Source organism: Oryctolagus cuniculus, chromosome 21 (genome assembly GCF_964237555.1).
Source record: "Oryctolagus cuniculus chromosome 21, mOryCun1.1, whole genome shotgun sequence".
NCBI classification, from domain to species: domain Eukaryota; kingdom Metazoa; phylum Chordata; class Mammalia; order Lagomorpha; family Leporidae; genus Oryctolagus; species Oryctolagus cuniculus.
This window is the reverse complement of record NC_091452.1, coordinates 25,211,156-25,234,999: the sequence shown is the minus strand read 5'-3', so window position 1 is coordinate 25,234,999 and position 23,844 is coordinate 25,211,156. Positions and strand designations below refer to the sequence as shown.

The 23,844-nt window shown below is 44.1% G+C and overlaps 1 protein-coding gene across 2 annotated transcripts in view; it reads left to right on the top strand.

Moving 5' to 3' along the window:
- Positions 1 to 23,844, top strand: part of SLC5A4 (solute carrier family 5 member 4) — a 43,116-nt gene that overhangs the window by 3,371 nt on the left and 15,901 nt on the right. For both annotated transcript variants that reach the window (XM_070065685.1, NM_001171357.1), the window contains 7 exon segments: positions 51 to 110; positions 6,220 to 6,324; positions 12,029 to 12,134; positions 17,256 to 17,336; positions 19,199 to 19,419; positions 21,062 to 21,197; positions 22,903 to 23,010. In XM_070065685.1, the coding sequence (XP_069921786.1) occupies positions 51 to 110; positions 6,220 to 6,324; positions 12,029 to 12,134; positions 17,256 to 17,336; positions 19,199 to 19,419; positions 21,062 to 21,197; positions 22,903 to 23,010 (817 nt within the window).

The window sequence follows — 23,844 nt, the reverse complement described above, 5'->3', positions numbered from 1 at the left end:
AAAATAAGGACCACAAGCTCCCTAACTTTGCTTTTCTTGATCTCTTGTAGGCCTTGCTGCTGCTGCTGGTTCTAGGGTGGGTCTTTGTGCCCATTTACATCAAGGCAGGGGTGAGTATCCCCAGGTCTCCGCTCCTGATCTGCTAGTGTGGATCTGTCAGGCGTTCACTTGCACACATTCTGTCTGTGTGATCATGAGCCCAGCCTTGCTCTGGCCTATCAGTAGGCAAAGGCAAGTGAAACATCAACCTCCTTCCCCAACAGCTCCAAGAGAAACGTGTGGCTGCACTCAAGTGAGAACCGGGTGCTGGCCCCGCATAATGACCACCATGGCAGGTGTCACCCTGGTGTAGGAACCCTGGAAAAAAGCTGCTCAGGGGTAACCTGACTTGAGCCATCAGAAATAAGAGCATCACCCCGCCCTGTAGGTAGACATGTCGTATGACAGAGGGTCAGAAAAAAAAAACACACATACAAAAGTGAAAAAGTTGCCGGTCAGATGCAATTACTGTGAAGATAGGACATAAAGAAAGAGTCGTGGGAGATGATTCAATTGTGAAGGACTTGTGTATCTCCTAGACTTAAAAGCACTTGATGAAATAACTGTGCATTAAGTACAATAGCCAAGTCTGCCCTCCCTGTGGGAAGCACATTATCAGGTGGGTCAACAGGATTCATCTAAGTGTCTCCAGAAGGCTAAAAACTAACCGTAAGTTTCACTTTCACTTTTTTAAAGTCTGACAAACCTTGCTCATATGGTATATAGAACTTTGTTTCCATCAGGTTGCAGGGAGGGAGTTTTATAGCAAAGAAATTAAGACTCCACTATTTAAATAAAAGTTTCCTGTTTCAGACTTTAAAAAAAAAATACAAGTAAAAAGTCACACCCTGTGTTCTGGAAATCAGCAATGTAAGATTCCCAGGGGCTGTAAGGTCATGACCAGTTCTTGTCTTCGAGGAGTTCCCCTCAGACAACTGAGTGGAGAGTGCACTCGAGTAGAAGTTCACACAACATCCTACAGGGCTCTAGGAAGGAAACAGACAGGGAAGGGGGAGCTGCTTCTGGGGTAGAGACACCAGGTTTGATGGCAGACGAGAAGGGGAGGCACCGGAGGAGGACGTGTTAGGAGCAGCTCTAAGACTTGAAGCTCCAGGGTCTGGAGACATGAGGCTACCAGGAACATAGCAGGAAGATCGCAGAGGGGAATCAGGTGGTGGAGAACAGGGGACCACCGAGTTCACTTAGAAACTGGGGGAGCGTTTGGTGCCTTCAGGACACCCACAAGGAGACCCCAGGCAGTGGGGAGTGAGCCTTGTACATTAGCCAGCAGGGAGAGTTGGGCTGGACGCCTTTTTTTTTTTTTTCTTTTTTCTTTTCTTTTCTTTTTTTTTTTTTTTTTACAGGCAGAGTGGACAGTGAGAGAGAGAGACAGAGAGAAAGGTTCACCCTCCAATGGCCGCCGCCGGCGGCGTGCTGCGGCCGGCGCACCGCGCTGATCCGAAGGCAGGAGCCAAGTGCTTCTCCTGGTTTCCCATGGGGTGCAGGGCCCAAGCACTTGGCCCATCCTCCACTGCACTCCCTGGCCATAGCAGAGAGCTGGCCTGGAAGAGGGGCAACCGGGACAGAATCCGGCGCCCCAACCGGGACTAGAACCCGTGTGCCGGCGCCGCAAGGCGGAGGATTAGCCTAGTGAGCCACGGCGCCGGCAAGGGCTGGATGTCTTGACCCAGGCCTCCTCGGGTTTAGAAACAGTGCAAGAGCACCCAGTCTGTTGCATGGGATCGGATATTTCTCTGTGAAGCGGGAGCCCTCGCTCCATCAGCAGGTTGAGAGGAAACATCAGTTCTGCATCTCCTGTACATGTGTCATGCCGGGTGACCCCAGGGGGGCGTGGCAGGGTACCGGATCCAGTCTGTGCATCCAGGGAAGCATCTGTGAGCAAGCGCTGTCTGAATGGAGCCCTGAGGACCTGGCAGAGGCTGGTCATGTAAAGGCAAGGGAGGAAGAAGCGCCTGAGCAGAGGGAGTAAGGTGAACACAGCCCAGAACCAGAGGTGTGGGGTCCTTGGAGGTGCAGTGTGCCCTGGCCTGGGGCTGGAAGGTGGGACACAGATGGAGCCGGAGAACCGGACAGGAGCCTGGGAAGCCAGGGAAGGACTGGGGCTCAACCCGCTCTACTCAGTGGACCTCTCCGTCTGAGGTCTGATCATTTTCTTTGTTCTGTAAAGTTCTCAGGGGCTCTTTTTTTTTTTTTTTTCTTTTTTTTAATGGCGTTCACTTCCTCAGAGCTGAATTAATCACATTCCTTTTCCTTCGCTACTTCAATGTATCTTCTTCCTACACAAATGTCCACGTGATGGAATAGGTCATAAAATGTACTTGGATGAAAAGTAGTGGAATTCTGTGCATGAGTGAAAATGTGAATGCGTAAGGGGACTTCCAAACGTTAGTGGAACAGTGCACATGACAATATACCCTTCTTTCCCCACACTGTGGACAATATCACAAAGCCCTCATGTTGTGATGCTAATATCCCTGTTTCCAAAAAATATAGTATATACATGTATGCATATAATATCTACATATGAAGTGAACATGGCAAAATGTAAAAGTTGTTCAGTCTGAAAACTAAAAAAAAAAGTATAAAAAAGTTCATGGAGAGTGGAGTTAAGAGATCAGTTTATTTTGGTGCGAAGAATGTTGAAATCCATGTATGGTTTTCTCAAATGTGTTTTCTGTGAACTTTTGTAAATCTCTTTATATATTTTAATTTATGTAAATGATATTCCACTATAGACTTTATTCTGTTTTCCCTGTATTTGGATTTGTCTTTTAAAACTCTCAACTGGCCGGCGCCGTGGCTCAGTAGGCTAATCCTCTGCCTTGCGGTGCTGGCACACGGGGTTCTAGTCCCAGTCGGGGCGCCGGATTCTGTCCCGGTTGCCCCTCTTCCAGGCCAGCTCTCTGCTGTGGCCAGGGAGTGCAGTGGAGGATGGCCCAGGTGCTTGGGCCCTGCACCCCATGGGAGACCAGGAAAAGCACCTCGCTCCTGGCTCCTGCCATCGGATCAGCACGGTGCGCTGGCCGCAGCGCGCCGACCACGGCGGCCATTGGAGGGTGAACCAACGGCAAAGGAAGACCTTTCTCTCTGTCTCTCTCTCTCACTGTCCACTCCGCCTGTCAAAAAAAAAAAAAAAAAAAACTCTCAAGTTAGGTATGCATGTTTACTTTATATTTTCTTCCTGGCTATGACACATTCACTACCTTATTGATGAACCCCTAGGCTGCCTCCTACTCTCAGCACTACAGAGGAGAACATGAGGGACTTTTGAAAGAGGGGTGATTTCAATAAATATGCATGAGTTTAAATGTTTTGAGTGAACAACTTAAAAGGGGAAGAGAAGTGGTAGACACTTACTTTTCTTCTTGTGGACCTACAATGAGTATTCTCTAACCCAGGGTTTCTTAATTTCAACACTTGACAGTGATTCTGGCCGTAGAGTGCTGTGTTGTGCAAGGCTGGCCTGTGCATTGTCAGATGTTCAGTGTCCCTGGGCTTTGCCCATTAGACACCTGGAACACCTGCTGTTTTCAAATGCCCCCTGATGGGAGGTAAAAATCATTCCCTTTAAGAAATCATCACTCTGGGGCCAGCACTGCTGCGTAGTGGGTAAAGCTGCCACCAGTAGTGCCGGCATCCCATATGGGTGCCGGTTCGAGTCCTGGCTGCTCCACTTCCAATCCAGCTCCCTGCTATGTCCTGGGAGAGCAGTGGAAGATGGCCCAAGTGCTTGGGCCCCTGCACCTGCTTTGGATCAGCTCAGTTCCAGCTGTTGCAGCCATTTGAGAAGTGAACCAGCCGATGGAAGACTTCTCCCCCCACCTTCTGCCTCTGCTTCTCTGTAACTCTGCCTTTCAAATAAATAAATAAATAAATCTTTAAAAAAAAAAAAAAAAGGAAATCACCACTCCATGATCGTTTGTCCCTGGATTTTCCTGCACCCTCACCAACACGTGATTCTTTCCTTCATTCTATTTTTTTTTTTTTTTTGCCATCCCAACAGCTGTGGTTCCTTTTTTTTATTTATTTATTTTTTATTTTTATTTTTTTGACAGGCAGAGTGGACAGTGAGAGAGAGAGACAGAGAGAAAGGTCTTCCTTTGCCATTGGTTCACCCTCCAATGGCTGCCGCGGCTGGCGCGCTGCGGCCGGCGCACCGCGCTGATCCGATGGCAGGAGCCAGGAGCCAGGTGCTTCTCTTGGTCTCCCATGGGGTGCAGGGCCCAAGCACCTGGGCCATCCTCCACTGCACTCCCTGGCCACAGCAGAGAGCTGGCCTGGAAGAGGGGCAACCGGGACAGAATCCAGCGCCCCAACCGGGACTAGAACCCGGTGTGCCGGCGCCGCTAGGCGGAGGATTAGCCTAGTGAGCCGTGGCGCCGGCTATGTGGTTCCTTTTTTAAAATTAGAGATTGGACATACTACAGCTGTGTTGGTTCCCTTCAATCCAGGGGTTGCCAACACACTGGGACGCTGCCCTGTCTTGCTGAGTCAAATGTCTACATTTATTCCTTAGGCTGCTGAGGTTTGGACCATTGAGTGCCTGGACCTTGGGGTTGTTTCTGGGATTAGTGATCTCACGGGGCAAGTCTTCTGACCAGTTCCTTGCAGGCCATCAAATATTCACCCTTCATTCATCCTGAGTCCCTTCTAGATGCAGACTTGAACAGGCTCTGTTGAGGGAGGTTATCCTAGTGCAAGGACTCAGGACAGAGAACCCTTGTGTGGGTTCTTGGGTGTGGTTCAGCATCCTTCAGTGGTTTCTCTCAGCTTCTGGTCCATCCCTACTTCCTCTTACTGCTTTTGATATTGCATAAGTATTTATTCAACATTCTGTTATGCTGGGGGAGATTAAATCATGAATTCAGTCTAGTATAAAGAAATTAGAAAGCTGCCTTTTTTTAAGCTGTTTCAACACATGGTTAATTTTGCATTGCAATTATAAAATCCATAGTTTTTTCACTATTAGGGATCTAATAATTCTCTTCTTCTCAGGAAAGATAATCAAATAAATTTGTCCAGTTATCAAACTGTGGTTCATTATTTACAAGTAATATCATTCTAACTGGAATGAAACATTATCAGTGAAAATAATTTTTAAATTTTTTAAAATATTTATTTATTTGAAAGGCAGAGTGGCAGTGAAAGAGAGAGAGAGAGAGAAAGGGAGAGAGAGAAAGAAATCAATCTTCCATCTGCTGGTTCACTCTCCAAGTGTCTACAATGACTGGCAGTGGCCCAGGCTAAGGCCAGGAGCCTGGGACTCCCACATGGATGGCAGGGGCCCAGGCCCAAGCCAGGAACTCCTTCTGGGACTCCCATGTGGGTGCAGGGGCCCAAGTACTTGGGCCATCTTCTGATGCTTTCCAAGCGCACTGGCAGAGAGTTGGATTGGAAGCAGAGAAGCCAGGACTTGATCCAGCACTCTGATATGAGATGTCTGTGTTGTAGATTGCAGCTTACCTCACCATGCCACCACATCAGCCTCTGAAATGATAAAAAATTATGGGGCCATACTGTGTATAGCCACTACCTAGGATGCCAACATCCTAAATGGGTGCCAGTTCCTGTTCCAGCTGCTCTACTTCCAATCCAGCTCCCTGTTAATGGCCTGGGAGGTCCCAAGTGCTTGGGCCCCTACCACCCACATGAGAGACCCACAGGAAGCTCTTGGCTCCTGGCTTTGGCCTGGGCCAGCCCTGGCCACTGCCACCAACTGAGGAGTGAACCAGCAGATGGAAGATCTCACTCTCTCCATCTTTCCCTCTGCCTCAAGTAAATAAATCTTTTAAAAAATTAATAATAATAATAATAATATGAGTTGAGTTTGTAACAGACACTTGACATTGTGGGTGGTGCTTTACATGCACCTTCATATTGAACTCCTCCTATTCCACAGACGAGATAACAGAGGTTTTATATATATATATAACTTTATATATGATAAATATTGGAGCTGGGAAAAGGCCCCAGGATGGTCTGCCCAGTGCCTTTGTTCATGCCAGCCTGGCCGTTCTGCCAAGGAGCTGGGCCTTTCTCACCTCTGCTTTCCCAGCAGGCAGCACTCGGCACTTACCTGCCCTTAAAAGCCAATGAACAGTTGTAAAATCAGGATGCCCGAGTGCTGAAGGCGGATCCTACTGACGGTTGTCTCTGCAGGTGATGACCATGCCGGAGTATCTCAAGAAGCGGTTTGGTGGGAAGCGGCTCCAGGTCTACCTGTCCGTCATCTCCATCTTCATCTCTGTGGTCTTGAGAATCTCAGTGAGTTTTGTGATTCCTGACATTCGGGCTTCGAGGGGTTGTCGGATGGGTCTGGGTCAGGGGGTCAAGGTCAGAGAGCCTGCTTGTGTAGACTGCTGACTGTCCTTGTAGCGTCAAACCCTACAGATGCTTTAAACTCCCGAGAGTCTCTCTGCCAAGTCTTAATGGGATAAAGGAGCTTCGGAGACCCTTATTTATAGAGGGGAGACTTTCAGGCCGTGAGAGATTCCAGAGTGTAAATCCACCCACTCGCTAAGGATACGAAACACGGGTGTACAGAAATCAAGTGTTTCCTTCAAGTAGCAGAGCTCATTAGCAGGACAGAAGAGGACTTCTCTGCTCCCCTGCCTTTTCCACACTGCCTCTATTCTTTCTCAGAGTCAGTCAGAGTTTCCATTTTCAGTTTCGGTTTGATTATCGGACACATGGACCCAAGGGGAGTGTCTTATATTATGATGTTGACTTTTCTGAAATGTACCCCATTTGGTCTAAGACTGTCACTGTAAAACACGTACCACAAACAAATGTTAAAGGAATTTAAACATCATATGCCTTGGAGATAATCAGGGGTAGGAAAAAAAAAAAAGAACGAAATTTGAATTTCAGTCCCAGGTGTAGAAAACAAGGAAATAATCATTCTTTTTGCATCTGGTGTACCTGTCAGTGGTCATGAAATAGTCTCAGATTCACAAGGCAGGCAGACAGGTGTCTCAATGGTCATGGGAGAACTCACTTTCACTGTTGCTCTTCTGTTGAGCTCAATCATTGTTGAATAAAGCAGGTGCTGAGATGGCCTGAGCCACCCTAGTGAAATGTGACTGTTTCCCAGCACTTACTGCGTGCTACTGAGCTCTGTGTTTGGGTAAAAGAGATTCCTGAGCAGCAGGATTCACCGTATGGCTAAAGAAATAAGAATTCTATACCTGACATAATCAGACTCTTAAAATTCAAGCTAGACTAGAGAGCATGGACCAGGGTGGGGGGTGCCTGTGGTGCATGCCCAGGAAAGAAGGTGGTCCCTGATGGATGGAGCTGGAGGTGGTCTTCATAGAGGGGTCCCTTAAGCAGTCCAGGGTAGGCAGGTTAACAGAGGCAGCAAGAAGCATAGGACCCCAGGAGTATTGGGTGCTTTGTGCTCCCATGTTCCCACGCGTGCGTAGGGCTTGCCAATCTCCCAGTTCTCCACTGGCTTCCACAGTTGCAGCCTTACGGTTCTAGAGAGAACGAACAGGTACTTAGTCCAAATGACAGCAGCCCAAGAGGTCCCTGAGGGACCTTCCTGGAATGGAATGTTGATGAGATGGGTGGGGGTGCAGGGTCTGAGTGTGGGGGGGGGTCCAGTGGTCAGCTGGGAAGATAATACAGCAGGAGTTCACTCTTACCTGCAGTGTTGTGTTTTAAGTGATGTTAGCAATGATTAATTTTAGGCGTGGTCTTTTGTGTACTTTTACACCCTGATAACAGATCCTGCAGTGGGTACTTATTAACCAGATCATTCAGGAGGAATAAGTATAGGACAAGGCTCTCTCTCCTGCCCAGGTGGGTAAGGATGGTGTGTTCCCTGGTTCTCCACCTCCAATAACACACATTATTGAGATTCGGTATGGAGTGGGAGTAGTTAATGGGAATGAATTGAACTATTAATGAATGGGAAGGATTCCCTTTATGCCTCAGTATTTCATAGAAACATTGAGAATCTTTTAGAAAATCACATTGCAATTTTTAAAAAAGGTTTATTTATTTATTTAAGAGGCAGAGATACAGAGAGAGGAGAGAGGAGAGAGAGAGAGAGAGAGAGAGAGAGAAGAGAAGAGAAGAGGACAGAGAGAGGTCTTCCATCTGCTGGTTTATTCCCCAAATGGCCACAAAAGCAGGGGCTGGGCCAAGTCAAAGCCAGAAACCAGGAACTTCTTCCAGGTCTCCCACATGGGTGCAGGGGCCCAAACACTTGGGCTGTCTTCTACTGCTTTCCCAGGTGCATTAGCTTGGAGCTGGATCAGAAGTGGTGCAGCTGGGACTCAAACCAGTGCCTATTTGGGGTGCTGGCACTGTAGGTGAAGGCTTAACCTTCTATGCCACAGCGCCAGCCCCACACTGCAAATTTTAAAACTGGGAAACTAATTTTCTTACTTGCTGTTATCTAATTTCCATGATCCTTATTCAAATACTGAGAGTTGTGTCCATAATGCCCTTTATAGCAAAGGAAAAGCCTGGGTCTTTGCAAATCTACTTTATCATGAGAAATATTTATTTTTTAAAGATTTATTTATTTATTTGAAAAGCAGTTATGGAGACACAGAGGCAGAGAGACAGAGAGAGGTCTTCTATCTGCTGGTTCACTTCCCACATGGCCGCAATGGCTGGAGCTGAGCCGATCCAAAGCCAGGAGCCAGGAGCTTCTTCAGGGTCTCCCATGTGGATGCAGAGGCCTAAGGACTTGGACCATCTTCCACTGCTTTCCCAGACCATAGCAGAGAGTTGAATCAGAAGTGGAGCGGCTGGGACTCAAGCCAGCACCCATATGGGATGCCGGCACTGAGGGTGGCGACTTTACCCACTATGCCAGAGTGCTGGCCCCAAGAAATATTTTATTATCATTACAAATGTGATTCATGCCTCTGAGTTGCACATTTTAAATGGTTAAAATGGCAAGTGTTAGCTATATTTTACTACAATAAAAAGACATAGCTAATATTCTATTTCAAAAACATCCATTAACACCTATATAATATGTACTATATAATACAGAACAGCCATCCATACTGAGATAATGTAGGTTATCATAATAAGATAGTGTATAGAGATGCCTGAGTGAGACAAAAGGCTGAGGTTCAGTAATTATCTCTCTGTGTGGATCAGCATGAATGAGACAGCTATAGACACAGATAGATACAGACAGGCTTGAGTGCTAACCTCCGTAGGTCATACCCTTTTTTCTGAAGTGATGAGCTGCTTTATTTGTAAATGTAATGCAATGTTTTTAAAAAGCACAGTTTCCCCTCGATTTAGTAATTGCATTGCCAGAAAACCCCTCCTTTGGAATTCTTTATCAGGTATTTCGTCACCATCTTTTCCTCTGGAGACTGTTACTAATGCTTTCTTGTGTTATCTGGGGGGAACTCAGCTTGCCTTACTTTTCATGCTGCCTGTGTCCGTACACTGCTAATGTGCACATTAGATTTGCTGTTTCTGCATTTTAACACCTGCTTGGCCAGCTGTGTTGGCTTTATTTACAGTTCTACACTGAAGTGCATTCTCCTTGCGTCTTCCTCCACAACAACTGATGGCAACACTTTTGGGGACACAGAGGCACTCCTCTTGGGCCCAGAAGGGATGCACAGAACTCAGCAGGAACCAGTGTGGCAGGTTCCTGAGCCCCAGAGGTGTCGTCCCTCACAGCACTGTGGCTGGACTTGTGGGAGCAGCAGCCCAGACACTTGGAGGAATTGCCAGGTTTCCTTAGGTGCAAGCATTGGCAGGGGTATGGTCAGCATACTGCGGCTGGAGCTGTGTAGCATTGGCCCGAAGGCTGGCAGGGGTGTTCGAATCCCCACAGTGCCAGTCCAAGGTTCCTATACAATGCCTTGGTATCTATCTACCTTTTCTTCCCCCAAGCAGACAATTATTCCCTGTGTATTAATGCTGCCTGGTGTTGGGGGAGGGATCAAGTGAGTAGTCATGGCCACCCTCACTGCCGTGCTCACGGCAAGTCTGGGGACTACATTCACAGGCGCTGGCCTGAGAACAGGGACCTTTGGATTCCACCTGGTGATGGTTTTACCAGATTCAAGATGCAGTGCTGTGCTCACTTTGGTACCTTACTTCCCTGGGGGGCCGGCGTCTTGCTCCTTGCTGTCTGTCCATGGTTTTAGGAATTGTTCTAAAGGTCGCCCTTTGGCTGCTCAGACAGACACTAAGCTGGCTTGTACTTGAGACTTTGCAGCTACAGGGTCCTGCGCTGACTTATGGGTACATGCAAATCCCACAAGAGGCTGGGGTGATGCAGGTTGGAGTACTCACCACCCTACCCCAGGCATCCACCTTATGCTGGGGGAAAAGTTTGGAGACTCTGTGTGCTAATACTGGCCTGAGGATAGAAGCATCTGGTGTTGGGTCTCACTGCAGTGGAACTGGTACTGAGCTTTAAGCCAAATCCCTGTGCTCATTTTCCTGCCCTACTCCTGCCCGAGAGCCAGTGGAAGCTGTCTCTTGCCTTCCTGGACTGATTCAAAGCTGGATCACCCTTGAGTCCCATAGTCATGGGACTTAGTCCCAGGGTATGCTCCAGGGCTATGCCCCAGTGGTGGTGACAGAGGCCAAAGTAAATCCATCCCACCAAAGCACAAGTCTCTGCCTGATTCAAGAGCAAAATTGGAGACTGTGTTTGTGAGCACTGGCCTGGGCACAGAGGCATTTGGGCTTTATGTGCCACTAGGTCTCACTGCAGCAAACCCAGCTCCTAACTCCAATGCAAAGTCCTACTCACATTTCAGTCCTACTCCCCAGGCAGCTGGAGGCATGAAATGCTGCCTGCTGGGGATTGGAGGTAGGGTGGTGGAGGCAATCGCTTGGCTGTCCAACCTCACACTGAACTTGGTTACACCTGAGTCTCCCCACCTATGCTCAGAGTGTTAGCCGTGTCTGCATAGCGATAACAGTAACGTGAGCCATAATGAGCCCCTCCAACTGGGGCAAACCTAGGGGCTGCATCTTTGAGCAGTGGCCAGGGGCAGGGGCCACCTGTGCTCCAACAGTCATCGAGTGAGGACTTTCCAACTCTAGTGCTCCTCCCATAGCAACCAATTGGCTTTCAGTTATGAATAAGGTCTTCCTTATCCATCTGCCTGCCTGTCATCTATCTGTCTATACCGATCACTATTTATACAGGCTCAGAAAGCCCTACTTCTCATTGCTTTGCACACTGATTACATTTCTAAGTGACCCTGACATATTTCATTAAGTAAAATCCTACAGTAGCATCATTAAAACATGCATAATTGTGTGAACTTTGGGGTTACACCGTGTAGATCCAAACCCTTAGCCTACCACCTGCTGTCTTGGTGCCCTCGGACAGATTCCTGTAAGCCTCAGTTTTCTCAAGTGAAAAATGATTCCAGTAATAATACCTGCCTTACAGGCAGTTGAGGGTAGTGGAAAAGTGTGAGGGTAGATTCTTTCAAGTTTTAAAAGAAGAAGTGATATTTTGGCAATTGAAGCTTTTACAAAATAGAGAAGAACTATTACTCATCTCATCTCTTGCAACAAACCCAATCTTGTATATAACTGTGGCAAAATAAAAACACACATACATGACAGTGAAACTCAACACTGACAAATAAGAATACCAATTTTAAGAATACAGGTGTAGTGCTCCATCACAGTGGAGAGGGTTGCTATAGCAATTACTCAGCATCTCTAAGTCTCATGGTGCAGAAAAAATTCTCACGTCACCACATTTCATAGTTGTCTTGGCTGAACAAAACTAGCTGTTATGAGACTATTGAAGAGAGAGTGAAAACCACTGTTCCAAGCTTTACTCTGATGGAAGCTATTGGCTGTGGAGACATTATGTGGAGTCTTGAAGCATGAATAGGAAACTTGCAGGGGAGAAGAGGGGTGAAGGGAAGGAGAGTGGGCACTGGAGCAGAGAAACTAGTGACCTGAAATGCCTGTTTCTGTCCCGTCCTGCCTGTTTGCTTTTTAGTCAGACATATATTCTGGAGCTGTATTCATCCAACTGGCCTTGGGATTGGACCTTTACTTAGCAATCTTCATTCTCTTGTTTATCACTGCTGTTTACTCCATCACTGGTGAGTCTGTTGCATGTTTTGTTCAATTACGCCGCCTTCTGCTGACCACGCCCAGAACGACGACACCATTTCATTCCTACCATGGTGGTCACACACAGGGCCAGAAGCACAACTAGGAAGAATAAAGCAGGATCCTCAGTAATATATCAATTAACTCGCGAATGGCAAAGCATCCTTGAACCCCTTGAATATATCCCACTTGGTCGTGATCTTTTTGCTGTAGTGTTGAGTTTGGTTTGCTAATATTTTGGTGAGAATTTTTGCATCTGTGCTCATCAACAATATTTGTAGTTTTCTTTTCGTGTTGTGTCTTTGATTGGTTTTGGTATCAGAGTAACGCTGGCCTCATAAAAAGAGTTTGCCAAGGTTCCATCCTTTTTAATATTTTGGAATAGTTGAGAAGTGTTGGAGTTAGTTCCTCAACAACAAAACGAAGAACAAAATGTATGTGACCCTCTAAACAGGTGCCAAAGAAGCATTTGAAAAGATGCACCATCCTTTTATGATAAAAACAAACTAGGTATGGAAGGAAAATAATTCAAAATAATCAAGGCTGTAAATAACTAACCAGCAATCACTATAATACTAAATGGGGAGAAGCTGGAAGAATTTCCCCCCAGATCTGGACGTCCACATTCACCACTGCTATTCAATACAGTGCTGGAAGTGCTAGGAAGAGCAGTTATGGAACAGAAAGAAATAAAAGGAATCAAAGCTGGGACGGAGGAAGTCAGGAATGTCCATGTTTGCAGATGACGAGAATTTGTCTGTGGGAAAACCTGAGCACTCCACCAAAAAGCTATCAGAACTAATAGACCAATTTGGCAAAGTCACAGGATACAAAATTAGCTGACAAAAAGCAGCATCTTTAGGTACCAATAATGGTCTTACTGAAAGGGAAATTGAGAGGAAATCCCATTCACAATAGCTACCAAAAAATCAAATATTTAAAAAATTTTTTGAAATAATCTCTACAATGAAAATGATAAATTACTGATGAAAGAAATCGTCAAAGACACAAAAAATGAAAATATATTCCTTGCTCATGAACTGAAAAAATCAGTAGCATTAAAATGCCCATACTGGGACTGGCACTGTGGCACAGCAATGCTGGTGTCCCATGTAAGAGCCGGTTGAAGTCCTGGCTGCTCCACTTCTGATCTCACTCCCTGCCAATGTTCCTGGAAAAGCAATGGAAGATGACCCAAGTACTTGGGTCCCTCCCACTCTTGTGGAAAACCCAGATGGAGTTCCAGGATCCTGGCTTCAGCCTGGCTCAGCCCTAGCCACCACAGCCAACTGGGGAGTGAACCAGTGGACCTCTCTCTCTCTCTCTCTCTCTTTCTTTCTCTCTCTTTCCTTCTCTCTCTCTCTGCTTTTCAAATAAATATGTTTTAAAAGCCCATACTACAAAGGCAACCTACAGATTCAATACACTCCCTATCAAAATACCAATGACATTCTTTACAGAATTAGAAAAAGAGATCTCATTATTCATATGGAACTACAAAAGATTAAAAATAGCCAAAGTGATCCTGACCTAATAATAGTATTGATAAAACTGGAGGCATGACAGTATCTGAATTCAAGATATACTGCAAAGCTATAGTAATTAAAACAGCATAGTACTGGCATAAAAACTGACACTCTAATCAGTGGATCTGATTAGAGAACCCATAAATTAATCCATATACATACAGACAAATGTGCCAAGAACATACATTGGAGAAAGGATAATCTCCAATAAGTGGTGCTGGCAACGATATATATCTATAACTATATCTATAAATATAGATATAGATAATATATATGCATGAAATTGGATACCTGCCTCTCACCATATATAAGAATCAATTCAAGATGGATCAAATACCCAAATGTGAGACCTGAAATTCTAAAATTATAAGAAGAAAGCACAGGGGAAAGACATTGGTGTAGGCAATAATCTTTTTAAGACCCTGAAAGTAAGGGCAACAAAACACAGCTAGACAAATGGAATTATATCAAACTCAGAAGCTTCTGGATAGAAAAGGAAGCAATCAATAGAGTGAAGAGTGAAGAGACAGCCAACAGAATGTAGGAAAATATTTGTGAGTCACTTATCCAACAATGGATTAATATCCAGGATTTTTTTAAATTTATTTGACAGATAGAATTAGACAGTGAGAGAGAGACAGAGAAAAAGGTCTTCCTTTCTTTGGTTCACTCCCCAAATGGCTGCCATGGCTGGAGCTACACCAATCCGAAGCCAGGAGCTAGATGCTTCTTCCTGGTCTCCCATGTGGGTACAGGGACCCAACCACCTGGGCCATCCTCCACCGCCCTCCCGGGCCACAGCAGAGAGCTGGACTGGAAGAGGAGCAACCGGGACTAGGACCCAGTGCCCACATGGAATGCTGGCACCGCAGGTGGAGGATTAACCAAGTGAGCCATGGTGCCAGCCCCTAATATCCAGGATTTATCAGGAACTCCAAAAATCCAACAATCAAAAAAACAACCAATCTAGTTACAAAATGGATAAAGGATCTAAAGAGATGGTTCTCAGTAGAAGAAATACAAGTGACCAACAAATGTATAGATAAATGATCAATACCACTAGCCATCAGGGAAATGCAAATCAAAACCATAATGTCATCTCACCTCTCTTAGAATGGCTATTATTGGAAAGACAGAAAGTAACAAATGCTGGCTGGGATGTGAAGAAAGGGAAAGTCTTATAGACTGTTCAGAGGAATATAAAACAGCTGAGCTCTTTGGAAAAGAGTACAGAGATTTATTTTTTTTTTATCTTTTATTTAATGAATATAAATTTCCAAAGTACGACTCATGTGTTACAATGGCTTCCCCCCCCATACCGTCCCTCCCACCCACAACCCTCCCCTTTCCCACTCCCTCTCCCCTTCCATTCACATCAAGATTCATTTTCGATTATCTTAATATACAGAAGATCAGCTTAGTATACCTTAAGTAAGTATTTCAACAGTTTGCTCCCACACAGAAACATAAAGTGAAAAATAATAGATGATTTTTTTTAAATGATGATGAAATCAGATCAGACCTATTGTCATGTTTAATCCCAGTGAGAGTCAAGTTGGGAATTGATAATTTCTTTTTTTTTTTTTTACAGAAGATCAGTTTAGTGTACATTAAGTAAAGATTTCAATCGTTTGCACCCCCATAGAAACACAAAGTGAAATATACTGTTTGAGTACTCGTTATAGCATTAAGCCTCAGTGTACAGCACGTTAAGGACAGAGATCCTACATGAGGAGTAAGTGCACAGTGACTCCTGTTGTTGACTTTACAAATTGACACTCCTGTTTATGGCATCAGTAATCTCCCTATGCACCAGTTATGAGTTTCCAAGGCTATGGAAGCCCCTTGAGTTCTCCGAAGAGTACAGAGATTTATTTAACAACAATAAATACAGCTATCTTATGATCCAGCAAGCTCACAGTTGGGTATGTATCCAACAGACATCAAATCATTATATCAAAGAGATATCTACTCCACCATGTTTATAGCAACACTGCTCACAATATCTCAAATGTGGAACCAACCAGGGTGCCAATCATCATATAAATGGATCAAGAAATTATGTAAACATACACAATGGAATATTATTCAGTCATATAAAAAGTGCAATCCTGTTATTATAGCAAAATGATTGGAATTGAAGGACATTTATGTTAAGTGAAACAGACATTTATGTTAAGTCAGATACAGAAAAACAATTACATTTTCTCCCTCATATGTAGAAGCTGAAAGTTTTCAATCTGAACACAGAAGGATGATTACTAGAGGCCTGGAGAGGTAGGGAAGTTAGAGGGAGCTGGATAATGGACATCAAGTCAGAGTTAGATCAAAGGAATAAATTCTTTCAGTTACACAGCATAGTAGGCAGACTATATATAGTTCACAGTAACCTCCTAGCCACTATATGAGAAGAAAGAAGCTCTACGCCTCCAATTAAAAAGTAATGTCAAGTCAGGGGAAATTGATTACCTGATTTGATCAGTACACACTGAATACATGCATTGGAGTGTCACATTGTAGCCATAACAAAAATTAATTTTTGAAAAATCTTAAAAAGAATCCTCAGTGATAAATGTGAGCATCTTGATTGAGGAAAATACTGCAGCAGGTGGGGCGGGAAACTGGTGATTTGGCTCAGCTGTGTGTTTGGAGCCAGATTGGGGTTTAAACATCAACATATCACACCAATGAAAGGTTGAGATAAAATAACAGCTCAGATAGAAGACAGGCAAGTCAAGGTGAACTCAAGTAAATACCAGGTGCCAGGGTGTGGCCGTGGCTATGAATGGCACCTTCAGGAGGTGAGAACTGGATCAGTGGGTCGGTTGTGGAGAGAAAGGGTGTAGCAACATTGCAAGGAGGCTCTCATAACCTAGATGTGTTGATGTAGCATCTCATGCACACTAACTTACGGAAATTGAACCATGTTGGCTGAGCTGGAAAAAATAAGTGAAAGCAACAGCTTGAACAACTGAGATGGTTCTGGAGACATGTTTGCACACCAAACGTGTTTCAGAATAAGTGGGAGATGAGCACATTCCACTTGCAGAGTAAGTCTTGTTCTCTCCGTGACACTGCTTAAAGGAAATATCTCACTGACTTAGATTAGCCTAGAATTGGAGAACAAGGTCTTCTTCATACCTCACTTTAGCAAAACACAAGTAAGTAGCCATAACTGGTATTCTATTAATGAAATGATCATATGTCCCAATACCAGAGCCACATGGTTTTGCTAGATTTGGGGTTGGGTGGGGGGAGTTGAGATTGCTAAGGAAAACTGTTGCAACCTGAGCATTTTGCCTTCCCCTTTCTCACTATTAAAAACTCACACTAAGATAGATGGACCTCCATATAATTCATAGAAACTGTGAATCAAGGCAAGACAAGGAAAATAGGAGAACCAATGAAACACGTAAGAACTAGGGAAAGGCGATGCCCAGAACAGCTCATGAATCAGCCAAGAGATCGCCATATGCACTCTGCTGAGCTAGTCCCATCATATGGGTGAAGCAGAGCAGAAAAGAGAAGGCAAACAGATGAGTACCCATAACCCACGTGCCCTGTTTCTGATCTCTCTCTCGACAGGCGGCTTGGCCTCAGTAATTTACACCGACACCCTCCAGGCTTTCATCATGCTGGTTGGCTCTTTCATTCTCATGGGGTTTGGTAAGTGGTAACAGCATGCCCAGTGCCCTGGTCCCATGAACCATCATATGCTCCACAATGGACAAAATCAGTAGCACTGGGTTGATGATCTTAGAGAATTATTGTTACATTGGATTCAAAGCACAGAAGCCTTTCATTTGGACAGAATTTCCATGAAATTAAAGATTAAATATTAGGGAAGGTTTAGATAACTGAATGTTAATTATCTAATCAGTCTTTATGATTGGTCTGAATGAATAGCCATTAAAATAGCACCTTATTCAATCTGTTGCTGGATGATGGTGTTAGTCTCTTTTCTGTTACTATACTGAAATGCCTGAGGCTGGACTACTTTCATAAAGGAAAACAAGCCTAAGTCATTGTTCTTGGGGTTCAAGGGCATGTTACTGTCATCAGCTGGGTTCTAGTGAAGCCCATTGGGCATGGCACCCAATGATGAGAATGTCTTCGAAGGAGAGAACACATTGCCAAATAGGAAGCTAGAATGAGCCTAAAGTTCCACAAACTCTTTGAGGGGTGCACCCACAATTGACCTCAGAACCTTCCACTGGATCCCGCCTCTTAAGGGTTCCACACTAACCCCACTCCCAGCATCACACTCCTGGGGACCAAGAGTCCAACGCATGAACCATTTGGGCACAATCTCAAGTCATACTGAAATCACAGCAAATACACAAATATAGGTTGGACTCTCACTTAATCTCATCAGTTAATTAATATCTTAATTAACTCATGCCAACAAGTAATATGGATTAATAAAATTTACAGCTTTCTCATCTTTCTTTCCTTTTCTTGTGCTATTTGTCTTTTTGTAGGTAACCCATGCACACAATAAAAAGGGTATGTGATGGAAAGAAACATCTCTTTCCTGTGCTCTAACACTTGAGTTTCACTGAATACAATAATCATAAAAACACGTACACCTAATCACAGAACTTGGATATATGAAGATACTTCAAAAGACCATGGGAAATGTTTTTAAAAGACATGTTTATTTTAGTGCAAAAAAATTTGAAATGCATTTATACAAACCACCTTCAAACCCTTTATGGAAAATGCATTTTATGAAAAAACGCTATGCTTAAATGTGAAGAAACTTTTGAACCAAAAGGACTTACTTTAATTCTATTTTCCTCAAACTTTTCAAAGTGTTCTCACACTCACCTCACGTGAGGCGAAATCCGAAAGATTTGCAAAACAAGAAATCCAGAGCGATAAGGCTTGAACATGGTATAGTTGCCAGTAGTTATTTGTGGATACCTAAGTTAAGTTAAAAAGTCAGGCCCTCATTTCCCATGTCCCTTGGTCAAGTCTGACCCATTGCCCTCAATTTCTGCTCCTCGTCATCCCAATCTTGAGTGGTCACATAAGCAGAACAGTGTGTTGCCCCTAAAAACCTGACTGTGCTCAGAACAACCAGGCTCTGACTTAGGAAGAGAGCCCATTGCTTCCTGTTCCTATCATAAAAGTTGGGACTTCTGATGGATGACTCCGTTAATCTCTGTGAGCAGAGCCCACCTTTATCTTTCTTTCTGATCAGGATGGGGGTACAATATCCATATTAGTCTTCTAGGTACCAGTTTCATTTTTAACAGAAGGCTAGGTGTCGAATCAAAAATTTTTTAAAGAGAACTACTAGAAGAAAAGTTGGAGTTTTTGCTTTAGGACTTCACACAAAACATCTTGTGTCAGGGTCTATGGCAGTGGAAGTAGTAGAAAGGCAGGAGTGGGGGGAGAAGGCAACTGGGGATCTGACCAGGTTGATGGGAGTGTTCGTGTAGCTCCACCACAAAGGAGTAACCACAAAGATCAAGAGTCTTTGATTTCTGGAGGCCAGTTCATTTTACCTGATGTCTTTGCAGCATTTGATGAAGTCGGAGGCTATGAGAGCTTTAAAGAAAAGTACATGAATGCCATTCCATCTGTCATCGAGGCAGAAAACCTGACCATTGACCCCAGCTGCTATACTCCTCCGGCAAACTCCTTCCACGTCTTCCGAGATCCTGTCTCTGGTGATGTTCCATGGCCAGGATTGATATTTGGAATGCCCATTGTAGCTGCATGGTACTGGTGCACAGACCAGGTGAGGGGTGTGTGTGTGTGTGTGTGTGTGTGTGAGAGAGAGAGAGAGAGAGAGAGAAAGAGAATTTGTTTACGTTGTTCTTTCTCATCTCATAGAAAACACATAGTTTTTATTGTATTTGTTCAACCTCCTCCAGTTTTTCTGCCTTTGTAGATGAAAATTAATTCAAATATCTTCTCTTTTTAATTTTTTAATATTCATTTGTATACCATTTGGATCATTTTTATTTTTGCTTGTTTGCTGATGTTTTCTTCTCCCTGGGTAGTCTCTGTCAATTTCAAGTTCATCATTTCACAATTCTTAGCCCATCTTGAACCTGTAGCCACAGTTTTATTTTTCCTCTATATCCTGAACTGACCTTCTCAATATATCTACCAAAATGTGTGTCATCTCACCATTGAGTTCTGGAAGCATATTTAGTATCTGTAGTTCATCTCTGATTCTGTAACTGGTATCACATTCGCCAGTAGATCAAGTCTCCGACCATGATGGCCTATTAACAGGGTCCCCCCTCAACCCCGGCCTGTTACTGCTGCTGTCCCTCCAACTTATTCTAGAGCTCTGTATAAAAATGCCAGTTGCTTCTCCAACCCTGAATGATCCCACTGATGTCCCTTGCAGATTGAGAATAAAAAAAAAAAAAGACATCTCTATTTTTGGACAGTCCTAGACCGAAAAAATAATAAGAAGGGGCATTATGAGTAGAAATCCTACTTTTCTAGAAATTTGTGAGTTAAGAAATTTCACAGTTTAGGTAGAAACATTGAAATTATGTGCATTTTTCCCAAGACTATTACATAACTATGAATGACTGGTGAAGAAATATAGGTGGCTAGCTCCCATATGTTATGTTACGTGATGTTCTAATGGATCCCTAACTATGGGGTGTCCGTGCCTAACTCAGTTTTTCAATAAGGCAACTGCCCTATCACAGCAGGGAAATGCTGATGATGTGAACAATATTCAAGACACAAGTTAAACACACAAGTGTGGGCATCATCTATGACAGCTTTGTACCTGGAAGAACACACTACCATCATTGCATAGTGCAGCCTGCTACAGTAACTAATGTGTATCAGCTTCTATACACCAACAGTCTTACACACGCTATGCCAGATGTTCAGACAGGCCCACAAGAGATAAACCTGTTTCAGAGATGAGAAATTTGAGACTCACAGAGATCAAACACTACGCAAAGAGTAAGGATTCCACTCCCAAAGCCCTTATTTTTATTTTTAAAAAGCATGACATCATTTCTTATTGTAACATTAAGCCAGGGCCAGCACTGTGGCACAGGGGGTTAAAGCCGCAGCCCGGCATCCCATATGCTCCACTTCTGATCCAGCTCCCTGCTAATGCGCCTGGGAAAACAGCAGAGGATGGCCCAAGTGCTTGGATCCCTGCACCCACGTGGGAGACCTGGAAGAGACTCCAGGCTCCTGGCTTCAGATTGGTTCAGCTCTGGCTGCTGCAGCCATTTGGGGAGCAAACCAGCAGATGGAAGACCTCTCTCTCTGTCTCTATCTCTCTCTGTAACTCTTTCAAATAAATAAAAATAAATCTTTTTTTTTTTTTTAATTTAGCCTTGAAAAGAGAAATCGTGCTCAGATCATTTCATGAGCATGTCTTGTTTTCCTGGCAGGTGACGGTGCAGCGCTGCCTGTCTGGCAAGGACATGTCTCACGTGAAAGCTGCCTGCATCATGTGTGGGTACCTGAAGCTACTGCCCTTGTTCCTCATGGTGATGCCCGGGATGATCAGCCGGATCCTGTACCCAGGCAAGTCGTGAACCTACACATCCTCTCTTTCATGCTTGAGGGCTGAGAAGCATCTTAAGATGCAGCAGAATCTTGTATGCTAGAAAACCTATGCTGGCCAGGAAATGAGAACCAAGTCCCAGGCAGAAGGAACAGCTGGTGCAGATGAACAGAGGTCTGGAAAAATTAGCACATCTGATGCTCCATTCCCTGATCACTCACACAGGCTGCCTGTCTCCTTGCAAGCACGTGAGTGTGAGGCCTGTTTTTGTCAGTGGCTCGGATTAAAGGAAGCCTAGACAGCAAGGTCGGAGGGTCCTGGAGGAGGACCTGGCAGAACTGGGCAAATCAGAAGTGGGTGAGCCATAGAAGTGGAGTGTGGTGGCTGAGATGCACTCGTTTCTCTTGGTCCCTAGGAGATGGGTGGAGAGCTGAATGTAAACACTGTGAAATTGGGCTATTTGAGCCACGTCCATTTCTGATTCCACTGAGAGTGGTCTCCTAGCATTAAACAAAAAATAAACTTTCTTTATTGTGAAAAGTGAAGGAAATACAATCTAGTATTTGTGGAATAATGGAGGATTCCTTTTTATTAGGGCAACCCAGCAGACAACACTGAGTCTGCTTCAAATCCCCTCAACGGAGCATCAGTGTTTTTCACTGTAATCTGGATGATCCTCAAGTGGTCAACACCACTTCATATTGCAGTATTTTTAAAGATTTATTTATTTATTTATTTGAAAGGCGGTGCTACAGAGAGGGAGAGAGACAGGGGCAGAGAGAGAAAGAGAGATCTTCCATCCTCCGGTTCACTCCCCAAATGGCCATGATGGCTGGGGCTGGGTCAGGCTGAAGCTAGGAGCTAGGAGCCAAAAACTCCATCCAGATATCTCACGTGGGTGCCGGAGCCAAGCACTTGGGCCATCTTCTGCTGCTTTCCCAGGTGCATTAGCAGGGAGCTGGATTGGAAGTGGAGCAGCCAGGACTCAAACTGATGCCCATATGGGATGCCACCATTGCAGGCAGCGGCTTAACCCCCACTACGCCACAGTGCTGGCCCCCAAAAAGACATTTCTTTGTGGGAAATTATCAGAAATGATTTTTTAAAAGAATACAATGTACTAAGGCATTGTTATTTCAGGTGATTCTTTGTCAAGTGTCCCTACTTGTGCTCATAACACCATTCAAGCAAAAAATTCCCAAAAGTTCTGTGCAATTGTTGCAAGAAGGGCCACCATCATCCATAGGGCAGTCACCCTAATCGATGGATCACTATCATGAGTGACACTTTGTCACTGATGTATGTGGAAACTGTTAGGCCGGATATGCCTGGACATACATTCAAATTTCCTGTGGTGGTGGTGATTCTCGTTTTTGTTTATCTTTGGAGTTCTGTGCTCCTGGGAGAATTTATGCTTTTGTCATGTTTCTGGAGCATAAGCTCACCTCCCTTTGTTTGCTGTAATGCTGTACATGGGCCACACCCCAAAGGAAAGCCCTGCCCCTTGAGTCGGTGCCAGAGGAGCTAGGGGGTACAAGACACTTTTAGAAGGTCATGTTCTAGAAAAAGAGGGACCAGTGGCATGGTATGGCATTCAAGGTTGAATTTCTAATTTCCAGGTAAATGTCCTTCCTCCTGCCCAAGATGTTATAGCTTATCTCTCTGTCCAAGGGCTATTGGTTGTTGAGATCTGCTCATTGAACTCATGTCTGAATCCTTCCTCAGATACTGTGGCATGTGTTGTACCTTCTGAATGTATAAAACACTGTGGCGTTGACGTCAGCTGCACTAACTATGCCTACCCAACACTGGTACTGGAACTGATGCCCGCTGGTAAGAAAATCTCCAAGCTAGAATAGCTTTGGAGGGTTGGTTTATAGTTCATCCGTGAGAATGGGCTGTGGCATAATCCTTGGTAATTCTTACTTCTGTTAATTCTTCTGCTCATCAGACATTTCTTCTTTTATTTTTTTTTCATTCATTCACTTGCAAAGATTTTTCTCTTTTTTCATTTTTGAGATAACACATTTTTAATTTCCATTATAATCAAAGTTTCAACACTCCACTAAATAAAGAGTTCAAAAAATAAAAAGTAAAAAGTAGGTGAGGGCTATAAACAATAATAAAATGAAAAAATGTTCAACTTGTATAAAGTAAATTTTAAAATAGTCACAAAATCATTAAAACTATAACAGTATATAATTCTTAGCAATTTGTTTGATAATGATTTAAAAAAAAGTTTGACAAAACACTGTATTTGACGCAAAACAGATACACACAGTCATTTCTGTCTCTTTTTATTTGCTTTGTTTCTTTTTTATTTTTTATTTTAGCTCCCATATATAAGGAAAAACATGCAGTGTTTGTCTTACTGTGTCTGGCTTAGCTCACTCAACTTGATGCCCACCAATTCCAACCATTTTGATGCAAATGATAGAATTTCATTCTTTTTTATTGATGGGTAATATTCCATTCGTCTGACGATGGCCACCTTGGTTGGTTCTGTATTTCAGCTATTGGGAGTGATGTTGCTGTGAATATTATGGGGCAGGTATCTCCTTGATACAGGAGTTCACGTCTTTGGTGTATACACCCAGTAGTGAGATTGCTGGATCATGTGGCAGCATGATCTAGTTCTTAAAGAAATCTCCACACTGTTTTCCATGG